Raw genomic sequence first — 21,042 nt, forward strand, 5'->3', positions numbered from 1 at the left:
ATACTTACTCAGATCTGCTTGAAGAAGTAACTCCTTTTTGCATTTTGTTTGATTTTGCTTGGGGGCCGAGGTATTAAAGGTGGTACCTTTTTAAATTGACACACTGATGTACAGCAGTTCAGCTATTTAAGAAACTACTCTCGAAAGGCGGATAGGTCTACAGATAGGTCTTATCGTTCTTCATCTGTATGGTTTTTACTTTGACCATATACTCCGACCGCTATGGAGCTTTGAAGTACACAATGCCTGCTGCAGAATCAGATTGATTGGAGCTTAGTGGAAAACGCACTGTTCCTCAGGAACAACAATAGTTGGCATCGGAACAGACGAATCAGCAGAAAATGAACTATAGTTCATTCAGTATACTGAATGCATCCGCTAGATGGTAGTCATTAGTCCTAGAATCTACAGTGACTCTATCAAATATCGATAGAGTCACTGTACTAGAATCAGTAGTTTCAATCTGTGAGGATGGCATAAACTCTTCTTATGCCGCAGCTTCCTCGGTTGGTAAGGGCTTAGTGGGTTTAAACTTCGCATATACAGGGTGAGACTTTGACTCGAACAAATATTTTAACAATAGATTCTTGTGGTCAAAAGAAACATTTTTTTTTTCATACCATTTTTTCCGAATCGGTCCTGACAAGAAGATATAGCCATTTTAAGTTTTCATAATGTGCTGTGCCACTCTTGGAAAAACAAAAAAACAAAATTACCTTCAGAATTACTAGCTAAATCTGTGACACTACACATCTGTGGATTTTTCAAACAGAGTTGTATTCAGCCAAAGTACCCATGCACAATTTTTAAAATTTCACAGATACTTTTTAATTTTTGAACATTACATTACTCTAAAACGTTGCATTATACGAGAAAATATAAATAATTATTTCACAAAACGTTCAAATTTTCATTAGATAGCATACAACTTAGTTTCAAGAGTTGGGTTCTTTGAATTCTTGGTAATTTTATGGTACGTAATGGTCATAATGAGAAAACTGGAAAATATGGGTGATATCTTCTTTAATAAAGTTAATTCTGATATGTATACCTAATAACTGGTCTGTGTGAATTTGTATTGTAGAAAAAGGAATAAATAACTAAATAAATCTTCGAAAAATATTCATCAAATTAATGAAAAACCATATTTCGAAATTCATTTCATTCGATGAAACCGTTTGTGGGAACTAAAAATAACATTTTTTCATGGTTTTTCAACAGCCTGTATCTTTTAAACCGAGCTGATTCGGAAAAAATGGCAAAGGAAAAAATTGATTCTTTCGACCACAAGAATCTACAGTTAAAATATTTGTACGTGTCGAAGATTCATCCTATATACAGAGTGTCCCGGAAACCGACATCAATCCGGCACATGGTGATAGCTCAATTCATTTCTGAACAGAATATCAAAATTTGGTTCTAGTAAAAGTGTCTTATTGGTTTTCGAGATATTGACGGTTTTGAGAAATTCGTCGAAATCATCACCTCATTGATTGTTTTCAGTACCACGGCAACAAATGTTGATGTTTTGTTATAATATTCCAATCGAATATTAAGGATGCATCAGCCTATTCAACATGATCAAAAATTAACCCAAGTTTACTATGGTATGCTCAGAAAAAAAAATTTACTCGCACTATTTTTTGTCTCACCGTATGTAGAGTTGGAAATATTGTTGTATCGAATACTTGACGAATTGCTCCAACTTTTGGCGTAACGTGCCGGAATAGTTGGGTATAATTTTTTTATAGCATGAACGATTAAATTTGGGTGAAAATATTTGAGAAAAAAAATAGTGCGGGTAAATTTTTTTTTCTGAGCACACCATAGTGCTAAGTAACCTTGGGATAATCTTTGATCATGTTGAATAGGCTGATTCATCCTTAATATACGATTACAAAAAAACAACAAAACATCAACATTTGTAGCCGGGGTACTGAAAACAATCAATGAGTTGATGATTTCGACGAATTCCACTAAACTGTCAATATCTCGAAAACCAAGACACTTTTACTGGAACCAAATTTTGATATTCTGGACAGAAATGAAGTGAGCTATCACCATGTGCCGGATTGACGTCAGTTTAATTTAAGTATCTTTGCATAATTAAAAAAAAAGCTGTTTCAGAAATTTAGCGGTTGGGGGACTTTCATTCATACCAAGAATTTCTCTCAAAATATTTCAAGGATTAGGTTATTTCACGATTAGCATTCAGTTATGAAATATCCTGTAGATATATGAGTAAAAATAAAATATGTTTTGTTTATTCTATAATTTCGTCTTTATTTTTTTCTGATCGGATTCATGACCCCCTTGAAACAATTTAGTAGCAGAAAAAAGCCATTGATGTTTCTTGCTTGGACAATTATGTCTTTCACTTTCATTCATTGGCTATTTACGGCATTATGCTCTCATACCTGGAGGTGTACTTTACGAAAGTCATTCAACACGAACAATGGCTGCATCCTGCATAAGAGTATATAAAAGCCAATTATGAATTCTGCATTATGAACCTACGACACGATTCTCATAGTGGACTTAAGTCGAAATCATTGTCCGGTATTTTTCAAGATTTTCTTTGTAACTCTGCCGTGGGCGCAAAAATGATGTAATGTTTCCGAAAGGCAGATTTCCAATCTACACGTGTAACAATAAATGCAAAGAATTATTGTCTACCAAAGAGAACTAGGCCTTCGAATTTGTGTACTATAAAATACACTGCCCAAAAAAATTAACGCACATTCTGAAAAATCTCAATTTTAATGAAAGTTAACTCTACATTGACTTTATAACTTATTTTTATGTTCTCTCGGGAAGGTTTTGAACGGAACAAGACACATTAAATGGAAGAAAAATTCAGGATTTCACCGAATCTTATGTGAAAGAAGAGAAATGAACAATTTTCAAAATACTGAAATGCTGATAAGTGATTTAATACTTGGTATTTCCACCCCTTGCGTTAATTACAGCTCGGCAACGACGGTTCATACTCAAAATGAGTGATCTTAAAATGTTCTGATCTAATCCTTCCCAGATTTCTCCGAGTTGGATTCCTAAGTCATTAAGAGTAGCTGGATGATTTTCTGAACTTCTCAGCCTTCTATTGAGGTTCTCCCAAACCTGCTCAATCGGATTGAGATCTGGACTTCTTGCTGGCCATTTCATTCGAGAGACTTCAACCTCTTCAAGGTACTCCTGAACGATGCGCGCACGATGGGGTCTGGCATTATCGTCCATAAAAATGAAATTTACACCAATGTATGGGGCAAATGGCACTACATGCTCTTCAAGAATGTTCCTTATATACTTATCAGCATTCATAGCTCCATTATCAACGACCACTAGGTCGATCCTCCCTCGAAACCAGTAGTATTCAGGAAATTGCACTGAGCATATCTTTCATGTGGACGTCTGTATACAAGGGAACGTCGATCACAATGGTAGAGACATAATCTAGACTCATCTGTGAAGAGAACTCTTTCTCAATCGGCCTCTTCCCAATGGATATGCTCTCTCGCAAAATCCAAACGCGCCCTTCGATGGGCTGGGGTAAGAGCTGGGCCTCTTGCCGCGACACGAGGCCTTAAATCATATTCTCTGAGGCGATTTGTCTGAGTGCTAATTTGCACCTCATGAGTTTGCTCAAGCTGAATTTGAAGGAGGCGAGCGGTTGCAAACCGTTGTCTCAACGAACAAACTTTCAAGTAACGTTCTTGAATGGCAGTTGTTACCCGTGGTCTACCCTGTCCTGGTCTTCGGACATTCATACCTGTCTCCCTGAATCGCTGCAACATTCTGGACACACTTGTATGGGAAACTCCAAACCTTTCTGCAATTCTTGTGTATGTCCACCCTTCTTCTCGCAAAACTACCGCTTGGGCACATTCCTCTTGGGTCAAATTGCGTGTTTCGCGTTGCATAGCGATCGAGTGTAGAAAATCAAACGAAAGAAAAACTATTGATCACTAGAATTGATCGAGAACAACTGATTTTAGAATGGAGCCAATACATGCAAAATCTGATAATATCATCTTTTTTTATTCCTGCTGGGTAGAAACATCTGTATTGAAGAAAACCGTTGAAAGTGGATAACATATGCATGCATAATTCTGATAAAAATAATTATCATTGGGAAAACCTTCAGTTGTAGAATAAATTTGAGATTTCCATAATGTGCGTTATTTTTTTGCGCAGTGTATCTACACAGCCAAATTTTGCTATAAAGTTTTTGCAGACAAATAATCATTTGAGCTGCTTCAGGAATACTCATCATAAAGAGTACCTATTTTTAAAATTCTTTCTATCCATTCAAGTTGATGTGAAATTTTCAAATTCGAGCGTATTTTGAAAGACCGTGCTGAAGATATGTACAGTGCTCTAGAACTAGATACATCGAACATTGCCTAACAGTCAGATACACTAAGAGGAAGCTGTAGAAAGATAAAGAGTTGTGGATACGTACACGTGATCTCACCTCGTCAGAGAGATCCTCGAAAGACGCAAAGGGGGCAGGTCCCATGCGCTTCTGCCTATGTGGATTTGCCACACTGACTGCAACGGAGGGTGAGGGGGTGGTTCGGGTGAAGATGGTACCATCGGTTGCCATGACGAGGTACTATGACACGGATTTACTGGCAGGCAATACAACACAGTTAAATCGAAGAATATAGACGAGCAAATAGAGGATAAGTTGGAGCATTCAATTCATTTTATTTTTTTTATGAGACTCTAGAGGTGTTTTAAGATGAAATTACATCAGTACTGGAATAAATATTGTATATTATATAAGATATATAAAAGCGCCAACAAGATTCTATCAGAAAATGAACGTATTTGTTCATTCAGATTAAGTGATAACACATAGTTTTTGTGTCATATCGGTATGTTGGTGTTGGTGATGACCATTTATGATATTATGCCTCTTTTGGTTCGATTTTTCGATAGTTCCAGATCAGCTCAAAACAGTAGCACATTTATGTGCGAGTGAGCTCGAGCATAGCTTTCACACCATCGCTGTTCAATTACTTTGAACTCATTCTTAACAGTTCTGAGTGCGAACCAAAACAGCTAAAAGTTTAAACGTTTTTTTTTAAATTAGTTCTTTCACATATGTAGATGTGAAAGAGAGTAGAAGACTGTTATCATCTTTAATTGTCTGCATACCGGTAATTTTCCATCTGATCTGATCCATCTATCGGTACGAACAGTAGAAAGGAACCGGTGCTTTCGCCATTTTGCACTACTCCGAGAGTACTGGACTCGCACACCGCTGCTTTGAAGGTACTCAGAAAAAAACTTTTAAATACAGATACAATAACTCCAAGACTTGAACACTGTTTCTTTATTCTGAGATAAATTCTCCTACTCCCGTAAGTTTTTGACTAATTTCCAATATTCATTTCAGTTTTGAAAGTACATATATCAGTGTGGGAAAGTTAATTTCTCCTGAGGTATTGAAGGAAGGGGACATTTTCAGTTTTAATCATATGAGTTTTGATATGATTGAGAAATGAGGTGAAACAAGTCGTGGAGAAATTAAAAATGTGACTACTTGCCCGAACTCTGGCAGTCGCGTGCGGTAAAGTATCACTTTCCGCACTTGAAAGGAAAAATTGATTTACTTTCCTCCTATTGGCCAAATTCACGAAATGAAATTTGTGCAGGAAAATGTGAAGAAAAATGTAAGGGATGATATATTTTTGAAAAGAAGTGTGGGTCTTTTGGGCAGCCCCTGCTCAGATATAGCTCCCTGAAGATGGCAACTGAAAAGCAATTTTCATGTTTTTTTTAGAAACCAGAAAACTGACTGAGATAAAATTGAGCAAAAATTATACACGGTGTATTTGAAGGTGAGGCTTTTTTTCAACAGAAGGTAGAACTGGTCAAAATGAAGTGTTTCACCAAAAATCACCTACACAAAACTTTCGAAATGACAAAGTTGAAAAAAAATTGAAAATGATTAATCTCCTGATTCGACCATGTGGTTTATCGTTTAGGATATTGGCTCGTTCGATATTTACGCGGTAATGAAAATGGAAACTTAGGATTGCCGAATTGTTCTCATTATTTATTCGTAACTTGCACAATTTTATATTTTATGAAACGGCTCATTTCGATACCCACAGACAGAAGAGACTTAGGACACAAGTGTAAAAAATAGAATAATACTTCTAATCTCACCAATGAAATTCGTCCAAATTATTCACGAAGTTTTTCACAATGGGCATCACAATCTTCGAACATTCCAACAAACCTCGAATTCTAGCAGCAGTAGTAGTAGCAGTGATAGTTTTCAAGATGAATTAGATTCAAAAATTTCGAAAAATTTCAGTCCTTTCTTAGGATTAGAAAGGGCGTGTCAGGTTTTTGCTACTAGATTTTCCAAAAACATTTTAAATAATGGAGAAAAGAATCTCATCAATATTCTAGATGCAGAAATAAAACAGCTAGAAATAGTTATCCTCAGTTATATGAATGACAATAGATTTTCAGAAATAGATTTCAGTAACGTTCATTGTCGATTGTCTTATTTGATCGCTCAAAAATTGAATTCGGAATTGAGCATGTTTGAAAAAATTGGATCGTTGATTGAAGTTTGTTCGCAATCATTCGACTGCTTTTCTTCGGACGATGAAAGTGCCAACTTCAAAGATTCAGCGCAGTTTAAGAATGGTACCTCTATCAGAGAACAATTTTTGTGTCTTGCGCATTCCATTCTTAATCATTTAAATCAAAATTTGGAACCGTATTGTGATAATGTAACAGAACAAGACTGTGTTGAAATTTGGGGTAACTTGACTTCGTGCCCATGCGTTCTATATCCAAGGAAATCAAGAAGGAATTCCAATTTACAGAGGAGCAATTCTAGGAAATATAATTCAGGGTTTTCATCCGACACCGTTAGAGCACTCTTCAAAACAACAGAGGAAGGTGAGTGAATTGAACTATGACAATTGCCAATAAACACGATGTTCGGTGAGTGACTGCACAAATTTAATAAGTAAAATACATCCTAATACGACCCTAGACCGTTTGTTAGCTGAATTATCGCAAAGCAGAGTGAAAAAACTTATCTCCTGATTCGACAATGTGGTTTCGTTTAGAATATTTGCTCGTTCGATATTTATGTGGTAATGAAAATGGAAACTTAGGATTGTCGAATTGTTCCCATTATTTTTTAGTAACTTACACGATTTTATGAAATGGCTCATTTCTATTCCAAATTACAGAAGAGACTTAGGACACAAGTGTAAAAAATAGAATAATGCTTCAAAATTTCACCGATTAAATTCGTCTAAACTATTCACGAATTTTTTCACTGGGCATCACAATCTTCTTGTTCAAACATTCCAACAATCGTCGTAAAAATGGGATGAAATGGGGAAATATCATAGCACTTTTTCAACATAAGTAATGTTAGTTATGTTGAAAATCGAGGCAGTTTCTTGAAAGTGCTTATGTAAGCACTTTCAAGAAACTGCCTCGATTTTGTACATTTTTTCCACCCTAAATTGCACGATACAACAATTATGATTCTCTCAAAAGTGTTCTGATGCATCTAATCCGATGAACTTGGTACTGAACCATTCATTGTCCAGCCATATATCCCGTACTTGAAATTCAATGGAATTTTGTCGAACTTCTAGGGGTTGTATCTCAGCCATCTTGGATATTTTATATAGACAATTTTTGGTGAAACAACTTATTTTGATGAGTTCTACGTTCTGTCAAAAAAAAGTCTCACCTTTGAAAACACCCTGTGCAAGAAGGCAATCAGAAAAAATTCAGTTATGTTCCTCTCAAATTGTGAGGGATAGAAAAAAAACACCCCTTAAATTTGTTTAGTGAGAAACTTTTTTCCTTATTCATATCATACCATTGAAAACTTTATTTCTGATAGCTCGATTCTTTTTCAACAAATAAGGTGTCCTTCAATTTCTGGTTAAGACAGTTTTTGGGAAAAAAAAATTTATCAACATGTACTTAGCCTGAGTCGAATACGTTGGAACTGGAATTATCTTCGAACTTAAATTTACTGTGTAGGTCATTGTGGGGAAACACCACCAACTTTTTTTTTATTGCATTTTCGCTTTCATAGTTCATTTCTGTCAGTTCTTTGGTTTCTAAGAAAAAATAGCTTTGAAGGTTCCATCTTTAGGGGCTGCTAAAAAAATATTTATATAACCCACACTATTTTTGATGAATCGCGCATTAAATGTTTTCTGAATTATTCATTTACACCCTGTATAGTATTCGGCGTATTCGCTTTTTATCATTACTGGAAGAAATTCGAATTTTTTTCTAGTTCAAAGCTATATGATGATATTTATATGTTTTATTTTTTAATTTTTTCATCCTTCGATGGGAAACTTAGTTAAAATTTACTTCTTTGTTAGGGCTCCAAATTGGGATTTTACGTATGACTCATAGGTCCTATAAAAAAAAATAAAAATAAAACCTTATGAAATGAATTATTCCGAAAATAACTGGAGCAAAAACCGAAAATATTTTGATTTAATTGAACGTTCATGATCATGATGTAAAATATTCCTTTTGCCCAAATTTTAGCAAGGTGAGTTTTGTCTCTGTTTACAATACATTACAGTGTGATCCACGAAAACTTAACATCTCGATTTTCTGGCTTTGAAATGAAAATGTAGAAAACTCGGACCAGAGTCAATTTCTGATTCGATCTTTGCATCCTCGTAACTGCCACCCCCTAACGGGGGTGAGCAGTGAGCACAACCCCTTGATTTGAATTGTTGCGATATACCTCATGTTGAAGATCTTATTGCTTCAAAATTTCCATCGATAACGAAATGACAGGTAAAGTAGTTTATTAAATGCTGAAAATGGACAGGGACACCATTCACTTCCATGCAGTAATATAATTTTTGGTGAAATTTTTCATGTACATTTCTGAAGATCTCTCGTGTAATTTGACGGCATTCATTAATGAATGAGTTCTCAAGTCATCCAGCTACTCAGGCTGTGTAGCGTAAATCTTGGATTTCAGGTGACCCCATAGAAAAAAGTCCAGTGGAGCCAGATCAGCTAAACTGGATGGACCATCCAAAAGGGAACATATTTCTCAGAGTCGTTATTTCTAAAAAATAATTTTATCATTCGAAAATCAATCGAAAACATGGCCCGTAAAATTTTTTGGACAAAAATTAACAATATTACTAATAAACACCTTTGAAATGTGTCGGATACGAAATATTCCCAAGATAAATTCCACATTGCCTCTTTCACTATTTTCGCTGTTATTTCAATGTCGATATTTTAAAGCGAAATTTTAGCGTCAGATAGTACTCGATACGATCTTCAAAATTATTGAACACCCTTTATTCCTTTTCAAAATCAAGAGGTTGTACTTTTATTGAAACAGGAATTTATGTTCATTACAATTCATTGTTTTTTTCAGAAAATTTAGTAATTCGCTATGGATTTTGAAAACTCATCTAACACTATGCAGATCCAACATTAAAATTTTCAAGAGCTGAGATAAACTCCATCAAAATTGTGAAGAACGATGTGCGAAAATTTGAATAAATAAAATCTACATAATCTCGAGCTATAGGGAGCAGCCACTGAACATTTCCCAACGTGAAATTCACCGAATATCACTGCCTAAAATTTCCGAGCAAATGCTCCAGACTTGAATGTATTCTCACAATGAAGAGATAATAGTAACAATGCGCCATTGTAGAATCTACTGTCATTTTATTCCTATAGTAAATGAACTTCGACGGAAGTTATGAGGTAAGTTAGCAGCATGGGGGAGTTCACTCGAAGCCACAAAGCTGGCCCCTTTATACGTTCAGAATATCGAATTCTGGGTCATTATGTTCAAAGGATTGACGCTTCATCAGAAGTGTAGATTATACTATACGAAAATACTGTCATAACCTACTCTTAAATGAATCTGTCTAACACAATATCATCTTACACAGGATGTAAGGTGATTTTGATTTGGAGGTAGACGTGTCTTGATGGGGTTTTGTCTTCTTCAACGTAATTTTAATAGGTTCGTCGAGTGGTGAATCATTTCGATATGGGTGGTCCTTTGCACTTTGCACAAAGTAGATAGATAGATGAAAAAATTTGAAAGTATTGTTATTATTCAATCTGTTTTAATTCCAGGATGCAATAATGAAGGCAGGAAGGCAACCTCCAAATATCGAAAATATCGTCCTTCTGAACTCTCTGTCGCTCTTCCTGCTAGCATTTAAACCTTAACATATAAAATCTAGGCAACCATGGATGTGCCTCACTCTTGACCAGGCACCCTAATACTGTCAACCTTTCATTAAAAAAAAAGCCAAATAACTGATGAGGGTATATAAATGACAAGAGTACCAAGGGCAAACTAGGAATCCCATGTTTTCCTGATTCCTCGTGTAATATTCAGTGAACTTATGCTGGATTTTCATAAATAACAAATAAGGGTAGTAGAAGTAGATCAAAAAAAGTTGATGAAAGTTAACATTATTTAACACTATTGGCCTCTGATTTAGCTAGGCAACCCATTTGCGATCTATCAATGTACAGGGTGGGCAAATTTCGATGTTTTAACACTACAGTTTTTAAACCAGAGGAGATACACAAAATCTGATACCCCATTCTCGTTCTCTTTTTCTGAGAAACTAACAATTATAGTAGTCATTTTTGGCCACTTTCTTTTGTTTTCGAGTTATAAGCAAAAAGTGGAAAAATGGCGATATTGAAATAAATTTATATCTCCGCTAATACTGATGATAGAGCTCTGAAATTGAAACATTATACTGGCACTTTTTTACGTAGAATCCAGTGGCGTGCTCGCCTTTTTAGCAGGATTTTCAATTACGAAGCTATGACCCAAAGTTATGTTTTTTTAAATGGGAACACTAGTTTTCTGTGCAATTTTTTGAAAGTTTAATTTTTACTGATTTCAAAAATATATAACATCATATGGTTTGTATCAATATAAATAATAGAAAATGGTCAAAAACCTTTTTTCTCAATATTTCTATGGTTTCAACTTTTGATGAGCACAGAAACATATAGCATCGTATGATTACCACTGTCTCCTTCTATGAGTCCTTTCATTATTATGAAAATTTATGAAATATATCTTGATTCAAATTTTGTGAAAATTGGTAAAAAGCATAGAAAGAATGACATTGCCGGAAGAAAACTGCTTTTGTTATAGGAAACTCTATTTTTCTGTGCTCGTCAAAAGTTGAAACCATAGAAATATTGAGAAAAAAGGTTTTCGACCATTTTTTATTATTTATATTAATACAAACCATATGATGTTATATATTTTTGAAATCAGTAAAAATTAGGCTTCCAAAAAATTGCACAGAAAACTAGTGTTCCTATTTAAAAACATAACTTTGGGTCATAGCTTCGTAATTAAAAATCCTGCTAAAAAGGCGAGCACGCCACTGGATTCTACGTAAAATGTTTCACTTTCAGAGCTCTATCATCAGTATTAGCGGAGATATAAATTTATTTCGAAATTGCCATTTTTCCAATTTTCGCTTATAACTCGAAAACAAAAGAAAGTGGCCAAAAATCACTACTACTATTGTAAGTTTCTCAGAAAAAGAGAACGAGAATGGGGTATCAGATTGTGTCTATCTCCTCTGGTTTAAAAGCTGTAGTGCTAAAACATCGAAATTTGCCCACCCTGTACATATTGTCTAACTTATAACATTTGTCATCATCAGATAACCAGATGAGAGTATATATTTCTTATATCGCATCTTAGACTATACCTATAGACACCTAACTTTATACAGGGTGTTTCATGAGTCGTTGGCCATGGCCTAATGGTGAATGCAGGTCATCCAGGCCTTTCAGAAAACCTGCTTTGTATCCTAAGGCTATTAGTTTCGGAGATACGGGGTGATTCATGAATATTGGCCTAAATCATCATCATGAGAGATGTTCGAAATGGAGTTCTTCCATATCGACGCATTTTCTAGCGCTTAAAATCAGATTATATTGCCCTTATGATCATATCGGGATTTAGTTTAACTTCTGCATCTGCACAGACTTCTTCTATCCTCTGCCGTAAATGCTCCCTTGAAGTCAGAAGTGTCAGTCACTTTTTCACGCACACTCTGTGGGAACTGAGGGTTTAAAATGAAAAAGAATTTTAAAAAATTTAAAATCTCGACAGCATTTCGAAATAAATGACATAAAACATTAATTTGTCCGGTTTGTTCATTGTTGTTTCATAAAAGAAAATAAATAAAGATTAAGGTTTTTCAGAAAAATAAATTCTGATAGTTATGTGTAATGAAGCAAATTTACTTACGGATTACATTTTCCAAGAGGGTTTACATCATTTGTATTTAAATTCAATATGTAATTTCAAAAGAATTCACAGCTCAACTTTGCATACTTTAGGACACTTTTTTACGAACACTCAGTAAATGCTGAGGTTTTAAAATGAAGAAGAAATGAACAGAATTTAAAATAACTCAGAATCTCGGCAAAAGACAATAAATATTATCACCGAAGGAATAAAACAGGACCGCATCTCGAAAAAATGACATAAAATATGAATTCGTCCGGTTCCTATTCCCTTGTGACAGGTATGCCATGCAAAATGAAAACTGAATTCCTTAGAATGGATTATGTAGTTTTTCATGGCCATAACGAAATTTCTGTAAGGGATGTAAAAAATATAGATTTTGGGACTTGAATGAAAAATCATGATATTCTGAATACTGCCCTGAAAATATTGATATTTCATGAGCCGTTTGAAAGAGCATTCTGAAGTGAATAATCCTATAAAATCTGATGAGAATCAGATCTTGCAGTCTAGAGTTATGGCTATCGCAAATTTCGGCCAATATTCATGAATCACCCCGTATCTCCGAAACTAAAAGCCTTAGGATACAAAACAAGCAGGTATTCTGAAAAGCCTGGATGACCTGCATTCACCATTGGGCTATGGCCAACGACACATGAAACACCCTGTATATCAGTACATATACAAAATAGCCCTTTATGACCCTTTAAATATTATTACATATAAGCGAATTATCCTCTTCAATTTTTGAGCAGTATATTTCAATATTTTACACGTTAAAAATTACAGCATATTCTAATAATAACGATTATTGTTCGGGGGTTGAAGTCATGGGGATAAAAAAAGCGAAATTGCCCCCCCTCGAATTAGAAATTGACCGATCCAAGCGATTTTCCACATTTTCATTTCAAAGTCGAAAAATGGAGGTGTTAAGTTTTCATTGGACCATCCTGTTTAAAAAATTTGTACATTGAAAGTTCGGGAATATTAGGAGGGCAAGCGAAAAATCCCGTCGGGCATAGGGCCCAAGGGATGCTGATTTCGCCATTTGGATGCACCGATCCCAACCGAGATTTAGAACTTTTACTAATGAATATTCCTAATTCTTCATTAAAACCTCCATCGACTGAATCAATACGCCCTTGTGGACGACCGGATTACCAATGATTTTATCTCTTTTTATTAATTTTCTAATAATGAATCTTCGGATAGAACAGCAGCTAGGGGAACCATTGCTGCATACAGGGTGTATTTGAAGGTGTTGCTTTTTTTCAACAGAAGGTAGAAGTGGTCAAAATGAAGGGTTTCACCAAAAATCACCTATACAAAACTTTCAAAATGACAAAATTGATAATGATTACTGAAATAGATCCTAATACGATCCTAGACCGTTTGTTAGCTGAATCATCTCAAAGCAGTGGGAAAAAACTCATCTCCTGATTCGACCATGTGGTTTCGTTTAGGATAGTGGCTCGTTCGATATTTACGTGGTAATGAAAATGGAAACTTAGGATTGCCGAATTTTTGTCATAATTTTTTAGTAGGAACTTACACGATTTTATGAAGAGACTCATTTCGATACCAACTGACAGAAGAGACTTAGGACACAAGTGTGAGAAATAGAATAATAATTCAAAATCTCACCAATAAAATTCCTCCAAATTATTCACGAATTTTTTCACAATGGGCATCACAAACTTCTTGTTCGAAAATTCCAACAATCGTCGTAAAAACGGGATGAAATGGGGAAACATCATAGCACTTTCTTAACATAACTAAAATATATAAGCACTTTTAAGAAACTGCCCCGATTATCGAAAATTTTTTTCACCCTAAATTGCACGATTCAACAATTATGATTCTCTCAAAAGTGACCTGATGCATCTAATCCGATGAACTTGGTACTGAACCATTCATTGTCCAGCCATATGTTTATGTTTTGTTTCGTTTTTGCGATGCCGGAGTCCCCTACTTGAAATTCAATGAAATTTTGTGGAACTTCTAGAGGTTGTATCTCAGCCATCTTGGAAAAAAGCCTCACCTTTGAAAACACCCTGTAGTATACTCGAATTAATTATCATTTACATGAAGTTATCCTCACTAGTTTCTAGGAAAAGCCTCGGTAGCGCATGGACGCATTTATTCATTCGTTTTCTAAAATTATTGAGGATAACAGGTAACTAGATGGATAACATCCGACCAAGATCCTCCCAATTGTTACCTTAGATTCCTTATATCGACTAATTTCGAGAGTATCAAATTATATCGAAAATAATTAAACTGCTATGAAAAAAACTTGATATATTTGAATACTGAATACAAGTATCTATAACGAAATTCAAATTTTCTATTACAAGTTTTTCACTTCAAACTTTCTGTGACGTGTACTGTGTATTCTCGAAAAATCTATCTCCAACGCTTGCTCAATTTCAATCTTATTCTTCTGAGATAGGAAAGTTAGTGAGGATTATACGAAGACTCTCTCAAAACTATTAGCCCAGGCAAATCAGGGTTTTGGTTCCTAAAAACAGCTAACAAGCTGAAAATGGTTTCAACCGACGGAGGGCATCTAAAATATCAGTAAATTGAAGTTTGCTACAATTTTCTGTCAGGGCTCAACTTTTGGGAATTAAGAAACTTTGATATTGTTGGCGTTGATCTAATTCAAATATATTACATAATACAAACATTATTCAGTGGTGCATCCTTGCATATTTTGGAGCAAAGGGCTCAGATGTGCAGGGACAAAAAGATTTTTATTGTCCTCGTGCTCGAGATTCATATGAATCACTACGTATATTACCTTATTACCTAGAATGCTAGCTAACAATGTTTCTTCAAAAATAATGAGAATAACTATTCCTAGGATATGATCAACAAGTAGAGAATAGTGTCTTATTTCTTATTCCACCAGAGGGTTTTGCTTCAAAACGCAAGTTCCCAACTGGTTAAGTCGCATTATTATTTGTTTAGGTGACAGCTGCATCACTATATGATCTATTCAGTTTTTCAGAGCGAATGCACCAATCAATTGAATATTTATGAAATACTTATATCAATGATCAATTTTTCAATGAAACAGGATATAACACCTTACTTCTCGACAGTAGTGTTTAAAAAAATTTAGTCTTCGAAATGTGAAAATATGCAGGATTGGTCATAATAAGTCTAGAATTTAATTGATATTTCTTCAATTAATAAGTCAAAATGAAAACGGTGAAGCCCATCAATTTGATTTTTAATTATTTATTATTTTAGTTGATATAATTTTTGGCAATAAAATAGAGTGTTTTTCTGCAGACCCTTAGTCGCAACCCCACCAACTTCCGTTTTTCAAATTGAAACCATATACCTACCATGTGGTTCTTTCGAAAAGCTCACTGAAAATGGAATCCTACAATATTCTTCGTTTTTTTATTAATTATTAGTTTTATTTTTTTTTTCAAGAGACTTTGTGTTTCTCCCGATAACCATCAAATTAAAAAAACAAAGATTGTGGTGGGATTCCATTTTCCGTGAGCTTTTCAACGAGCCCATACATGGTATGTGTTTCCATTTGAAAAACGGGAAACAGTTGGATGGGGTTGCGGCTTAGGGGTTGAAGAAAAACACTCAATATTATTGCCAGGAAATGAGGGTAATCAAAAATCAATTGACGGGTTTCAGCGTTTTCAGTTTGAGTTATTGGTTGAATGAATATTAATTTAATCCCAAAGTTATGCCCAACCCTTTATACCTGTCGTGGAAAAAATTCGAAGATTCCTTCAGTATCCAATTTTGTAAAAAATATGATTTTTTGTTTACGAAGGAAGTCAATCAATCCCACATAGTAAACTCCTCTCAGATTTTCCCTATCGGTTTCATTTTCTTTCATGAATCATCGAGTTTTGCTCATCCTATACAACTTATATTACTTTATATTATATTTTTCACTTATATTTCGGGCTACCCGTAACGAAAACCATAAGGATAAGTTCTCTCATTTGAAAATAAATCCAAGAGCACAATGAATGATATATTCAGAATAATTAGATCGTTTGTGGCAAGATTAAAACGCAGTTTTGTTTAAGCGAAGACATAAATATCAACAGCCACACGTGACCTTTCAATCGAAGCAATGTAGAATTCAACGGTCAATTTATACCGAGGCAAATAAAATAAAATTAATAGTAATAGCTGACTTCTTTTTTCTTAATCGATGATCAAGTAATCTCTTGGATTTATAATAAGTAATATTTTTTCTTATGTCAATTTTTTACTCGATTTACCTATCATAAATTGATAAATCGCTGTTCTTTTTCTAAATTACACCATTGGATATAAATGGCATAATTATTATAACAGAACAATACAAGTTGGGATGTTATATATGTTTTGGTGCACTTTTTTCTTTCATATTACTTTCTATTGGAATAGGGAATGTAAAAGTGATGAGTAAGAACAGAATCCGAAATTTTTTGAACAACTGTGATATTTTAATGGAACTCGAGATGACTTTTTCCAATTTGATACATTTTCATAATAATAATTCGCAATATTACGATCAAGGTGATCAAGAATTTCTTGAATATAAATCGCTGAACGAGTATCAAAATGATTCTTGCATGTATGCAGTTCATTTAAAAATTCATCGGGGTAGGTATTTACAGGGTGGGTTTCACACACGGCAATCTGCATAGATTGTCATCTATCCACATGGCATATAATACGGAGTAGATTTACCTCATTGGGTCACCCACATTCTGATCGCCTCTCTATTAACAATGTTTTCACATAGTTCACAATGGTCCTACTTCAGGCGTGAACATTATGTAATAGAAAATTATGCACTTTCACGCAACCAACCGTAGTTATCTTCATATTTTTCAGGTAAATGGATATTATAATGTGTAAAACATGTTCTCGGGTGCAACGTACATTATTGGGAATAGTATACTACATCTTAATACAACCACATACTAGATTTTCCGATTTCCGCAACTGCAGATTCTAGCGACGAAAGGAAGCGTCGGCGGTCTTTCATCCAGTCGGGAAAATTCGGGATTGCCAGGGGCAGCTAGATGGAATGGGCGCCAGGACCTGGAACGCCTTAGGTGAGTCAACGCTGGAAATAAGTGTTGGGAGTTGGAATTTGTCCGTTTAAAATTGAACTGAGGGGGAGCATTTTCCAAATGAACCGAAGAACGAAAAGTACTCTTATACGGGGTGTTTCATTGGGAAACGAAAATGCTCAACAGGCGGATAGGTGGCCTGGAGATACCACATTTATTGGCTCTTACTGTCTTCGTAGCCGAGATACAGGATGTTTTATGAATTTTGCTCGTTTCTTCCTGAGGCTATATCAGACGAACCACTCGGTATATTTTCTTCATATTTGGCAAACGTGTTTCTTATTTAAAGCTCAAATGTATCATGCAATAACCGCAAGTAAAATCGAGGTCCGGGTTAACAAAAAATTATTAATCGCTTGAATCCTTGAAATAACACCCTATAAATCGAAATTTTGAAAATCGTTTAAATATTTGAAAAAACCACAAAAGACTAAACTGAAGCATACTTCAAATTTTCGCGCAGATAGTTTCACTGCACAAATTTTCAAAGTAATAGTGAAGTTTTTTAGAGAACTTGTATTTCTGAAAGTGGTTTGAAGTGACTTTTAATCATGAGATATCAAAACTATTGAATGCATACTAATTTTAACATTACTTAGTAATTACTTATTACATTGGCTCTCCTTTTTAAAGCTGCAGTCCATTTCAGTTTGTATTTTTAAGTTCTCATTTCCAGAAAAAATCAAGAACTGTATGTAGATAACTGATTATCGAAATTAATATTGCTTGGATATTGTTATTGAATGTCTCAGGGAAAGAATTGTAATGAATTAGGTCGATTTCATTTTTCTTAAAGCAATTAGGTATGTACAGGCTGGGCAAAATTGGTGATACATGAACTACAACTTTTTAACCCAGCGAGATAGAGAAAAATGAATGTATCATTCTTGTCGTCTTTTTTCGAGAAACTAATAATGCCATCAACTGCATTCCTCTATCTTCTTTTGTTTTTGAGTTATAGGCCAAAATTTAAATTTGGGCGATTTCAACTTTGGTCATTATTTCCGTTTCTGTTTGTGCTAGGATGTTGAAATGAAGACACAATACAGACACTTTTTTGATAGCAATCCAGTTTCTGAAACGGTAAAAAAATGGCGATTCTTTCTAAGTCATTTTAAACTACTGTTTTCATAAGAAAAAATACAACTTTATGTTATAGCTCAGCAAATATACCTGTTGGAAAAAATCATAGGACGCCACTGGATTGCTATCAAAAAAGTGTCTGTATAATGTTTTCATTTCAACATCCTAGCTTAAACAGAAACGGAGATAATGATCAAAGTTAAAATTTTAATTTTGATCTATAACTCGAAAACAAAAGAAGATAGAGTAATGCAGTTGATGGCATAATTAGTTTCTTGAAAAATAAAGACCGTAATGTGCCATGCATTTTCCTCTATCTCGTTGGATTGAAAAAGTAGTAATTCAGGTATCACCAATTTTGCCCACCCTGTACATGTCTCAAAATAGAAAAAGCAATAAAACAAACATAAATACGAAATTGAAAGAAAAAACTACATGAACTACTCGAAATGTCCTCCATTTTGGTCTAAACATTTCCTTGCTCGTTTCAGAACATCCCGAACTGCTTTCCGAATCACATTCGGAATGTTCTTTGTTTTCTGCCTAGCTTCTTCTATTTTTATAATAAGCTGATCCCGAGTATTAATCTCAGGTGAATATACTACTTAGTTACCAGTGATTTCATGCAACCCCAGACTAATAATTCACGGGATTTAAAATCAGAGTACCTACCGTGATTTATGTGGTTTTGTTAATTTTTTTATTTTGAAAGCATGTACCATGATTGTTCTGACAAAAATGTAATGTTATGATGACTGTCAAAACATTTTCGGGTTTTAAATCATCGATATGTTGTCCGTTCTACATACAGGGTGTTTCCAAATTAGACGTGAACCTTGGTGGAGGTGTTAGTATCACTCATTTGCTGTCGTTTGAGCCATATTTATTGATAACCATAGATACATGAGCTCATGTGTTTTTCAAAAAAATTGTCACCTTACTTCATTTTTCATCAATTTTTTCTACTACCTAATGACGGTTATTCTCTTGGGCAAAAGGCTGAAGATGTTACGACATCAGTTATTGAATCTCATCAAGAATTCATTCGATAAAATCAATCCTAAAATGAAATGCGTCTGATTTTAATTCCAAATTTGTCGTTGAAGGTCTTTTCTGAAATTAAAGTCCTCAAATGCCATCATTCTTTTGGTTCTTTCAATAGAAGGAAATTCCTTGTCATCCGTTTGCCTATATATTAGTGAATGGAGTACATCCAGCACTATTCATCGACGGGGCGATCCCAAATATCAACAGTCTTCTAGATAGGAGTATTCAAAAGATTTCAAAATACACAGATCTCGAGGAACAAATCAGGAGACAATGGAAGCTCAAAGATGTTAGAACCATCCCTTTTGTCATTTCATCTACGAGGCTGATATAGAAGATACTTTCTGAAAGTTTTAATTGAACGAAAATTTCTATACGATCATGCAGAACGCGGTACTTCTGGGGACTGCAAAAACGAAAGGTAATAAATGGGAAAAGCAGAAAATAGTGGTACCCGAATAACACAAAGAAACGAGGAGCAGTCCGGACCTGACTACCACCATGAGCTCGAAAACCTGGAAACGGCTCCAAGAGAGCTAAAGCTTAATGACTTATCGCTATTAGTTTGAGTTAATACAAAATTATTCAGTTGAATACAACTTAACAACTATACCTACCTTTTCTTCTTTTTTGTGCCCTGTATGAGCCTTTTCAGCGGCTGGGCGGAGCAATGTATAGTCCGGGAGGCAGGGGCTTTTTTTTCAAGGAATTTCATCCCGGCTGAATTTAATACTGTAGGTTGTAGTCACATTGCAAATGACGAAACCGACCGTCAGCTTCAATACCATCGGTGGGTGCGGGCGTGGGAGGCGGCGGAACTTAGGAAAAAATGCAAAATTTCAAGTGATTTTATCCCGGCTGAAATTTTTTATATGTAATATTAATGTTAAATAGAAACAAAATAGTGAAGTCAGCCGATAGGCGGAGGGTGGAAAATACGTCAGTCGAGCGCGTGAACAGGGGAAAAAAATTGGAAAATCAAGTGATTTCATTCCGAATGAAAACACCTCCATATGATTCCTTACATATATGGAAATATAAAAATGACCGTAAGCTGCGTGTCTAGCGGGGGAAAGACCGTCAGTCAGATCATTGAAAATTCCGCGCGCCGTATAAATGCATGAGCGCGCTCATAAATTTTTGCTCTGACTGACGGTCTTTCCCCCGCTAGACACGCAGCTGACGGTCATTTTTATATTTCCATATATGTAAGAAATCATATGGAGGTGTTTTCATTCGGGATTAAATCACTTGACTTTCAAATTTTTTTCCCTAGTTCACGTGCTCGACTGACGTATTTTACATCCTCCGCCAATCGGCTGACTTCACTATCATGTTTTTGATTAACATCAATATTACATATAGAAAATTTCAGCCCTGATAAAATCACTTGAAATTTTGCATTTTTTCCCAAGTTCCGCCGTCTCCCACGCCCGCACCCACCACATTTATTTTCAAAGAAGCGCTCGTTGAATTTTCAATGGACGATTG

At 35.0% G+C, this 21,042-nt stretch overlaps 1 protein-coding gene across 3 annotated transcripts in view; it reads right to left on the reverse strand.

Annotated features, from left to right (window-relative positions):
* The window catches only part of LOC123308989, a 32,910-nt gene extending 15,551 nt beyond the window's left edge, over nucleotides 1-17,359 (reverse strand). Inside the window, exons 1-2 of one of the 3 annotated variants that reach the window (XM_044891822.1) lie at nucleotides 17,033-17,359; nucleotides 4,475-4,631 (exon numbers count right to left, since the gene is read on the reverse strand). In XM_044891822.1, the coding sequence (XP_044747757.1) occupies nucleotides 4,475-4,606 (132 nt within the window). In that variant the 5' untranslated portion in view covers nucleotides 4,607-4,631; nucleotides 17,033-17,359. Of the gene's footprint in view, nucleotides 1-4,462; nucleotides 4,632-17,032 lie in introns of all 3 variants that reach the window. The other 2 variants (XM_044891821.1, XM_044891823.1) reach the window with 2 other exon arrangements.
* Between the last annotated feature and the right edge of the window lie 3,683 nt (nucleotides 17,360-21,042).

The sequence above is a fragment of the Coccinella septempunctata genome, chromosome 3 (assembly GCF_907165205.1).
Source record: "Coccinella septempunctata chromosome 3, icCocSept1.1, whole genome shotgun sequence".
NCBI lineage: Eukaryota > Metazoa > Arthropoda > Insecta > Coleoptera > Coccinellidae > Coccinella > Coccinella septempunctata.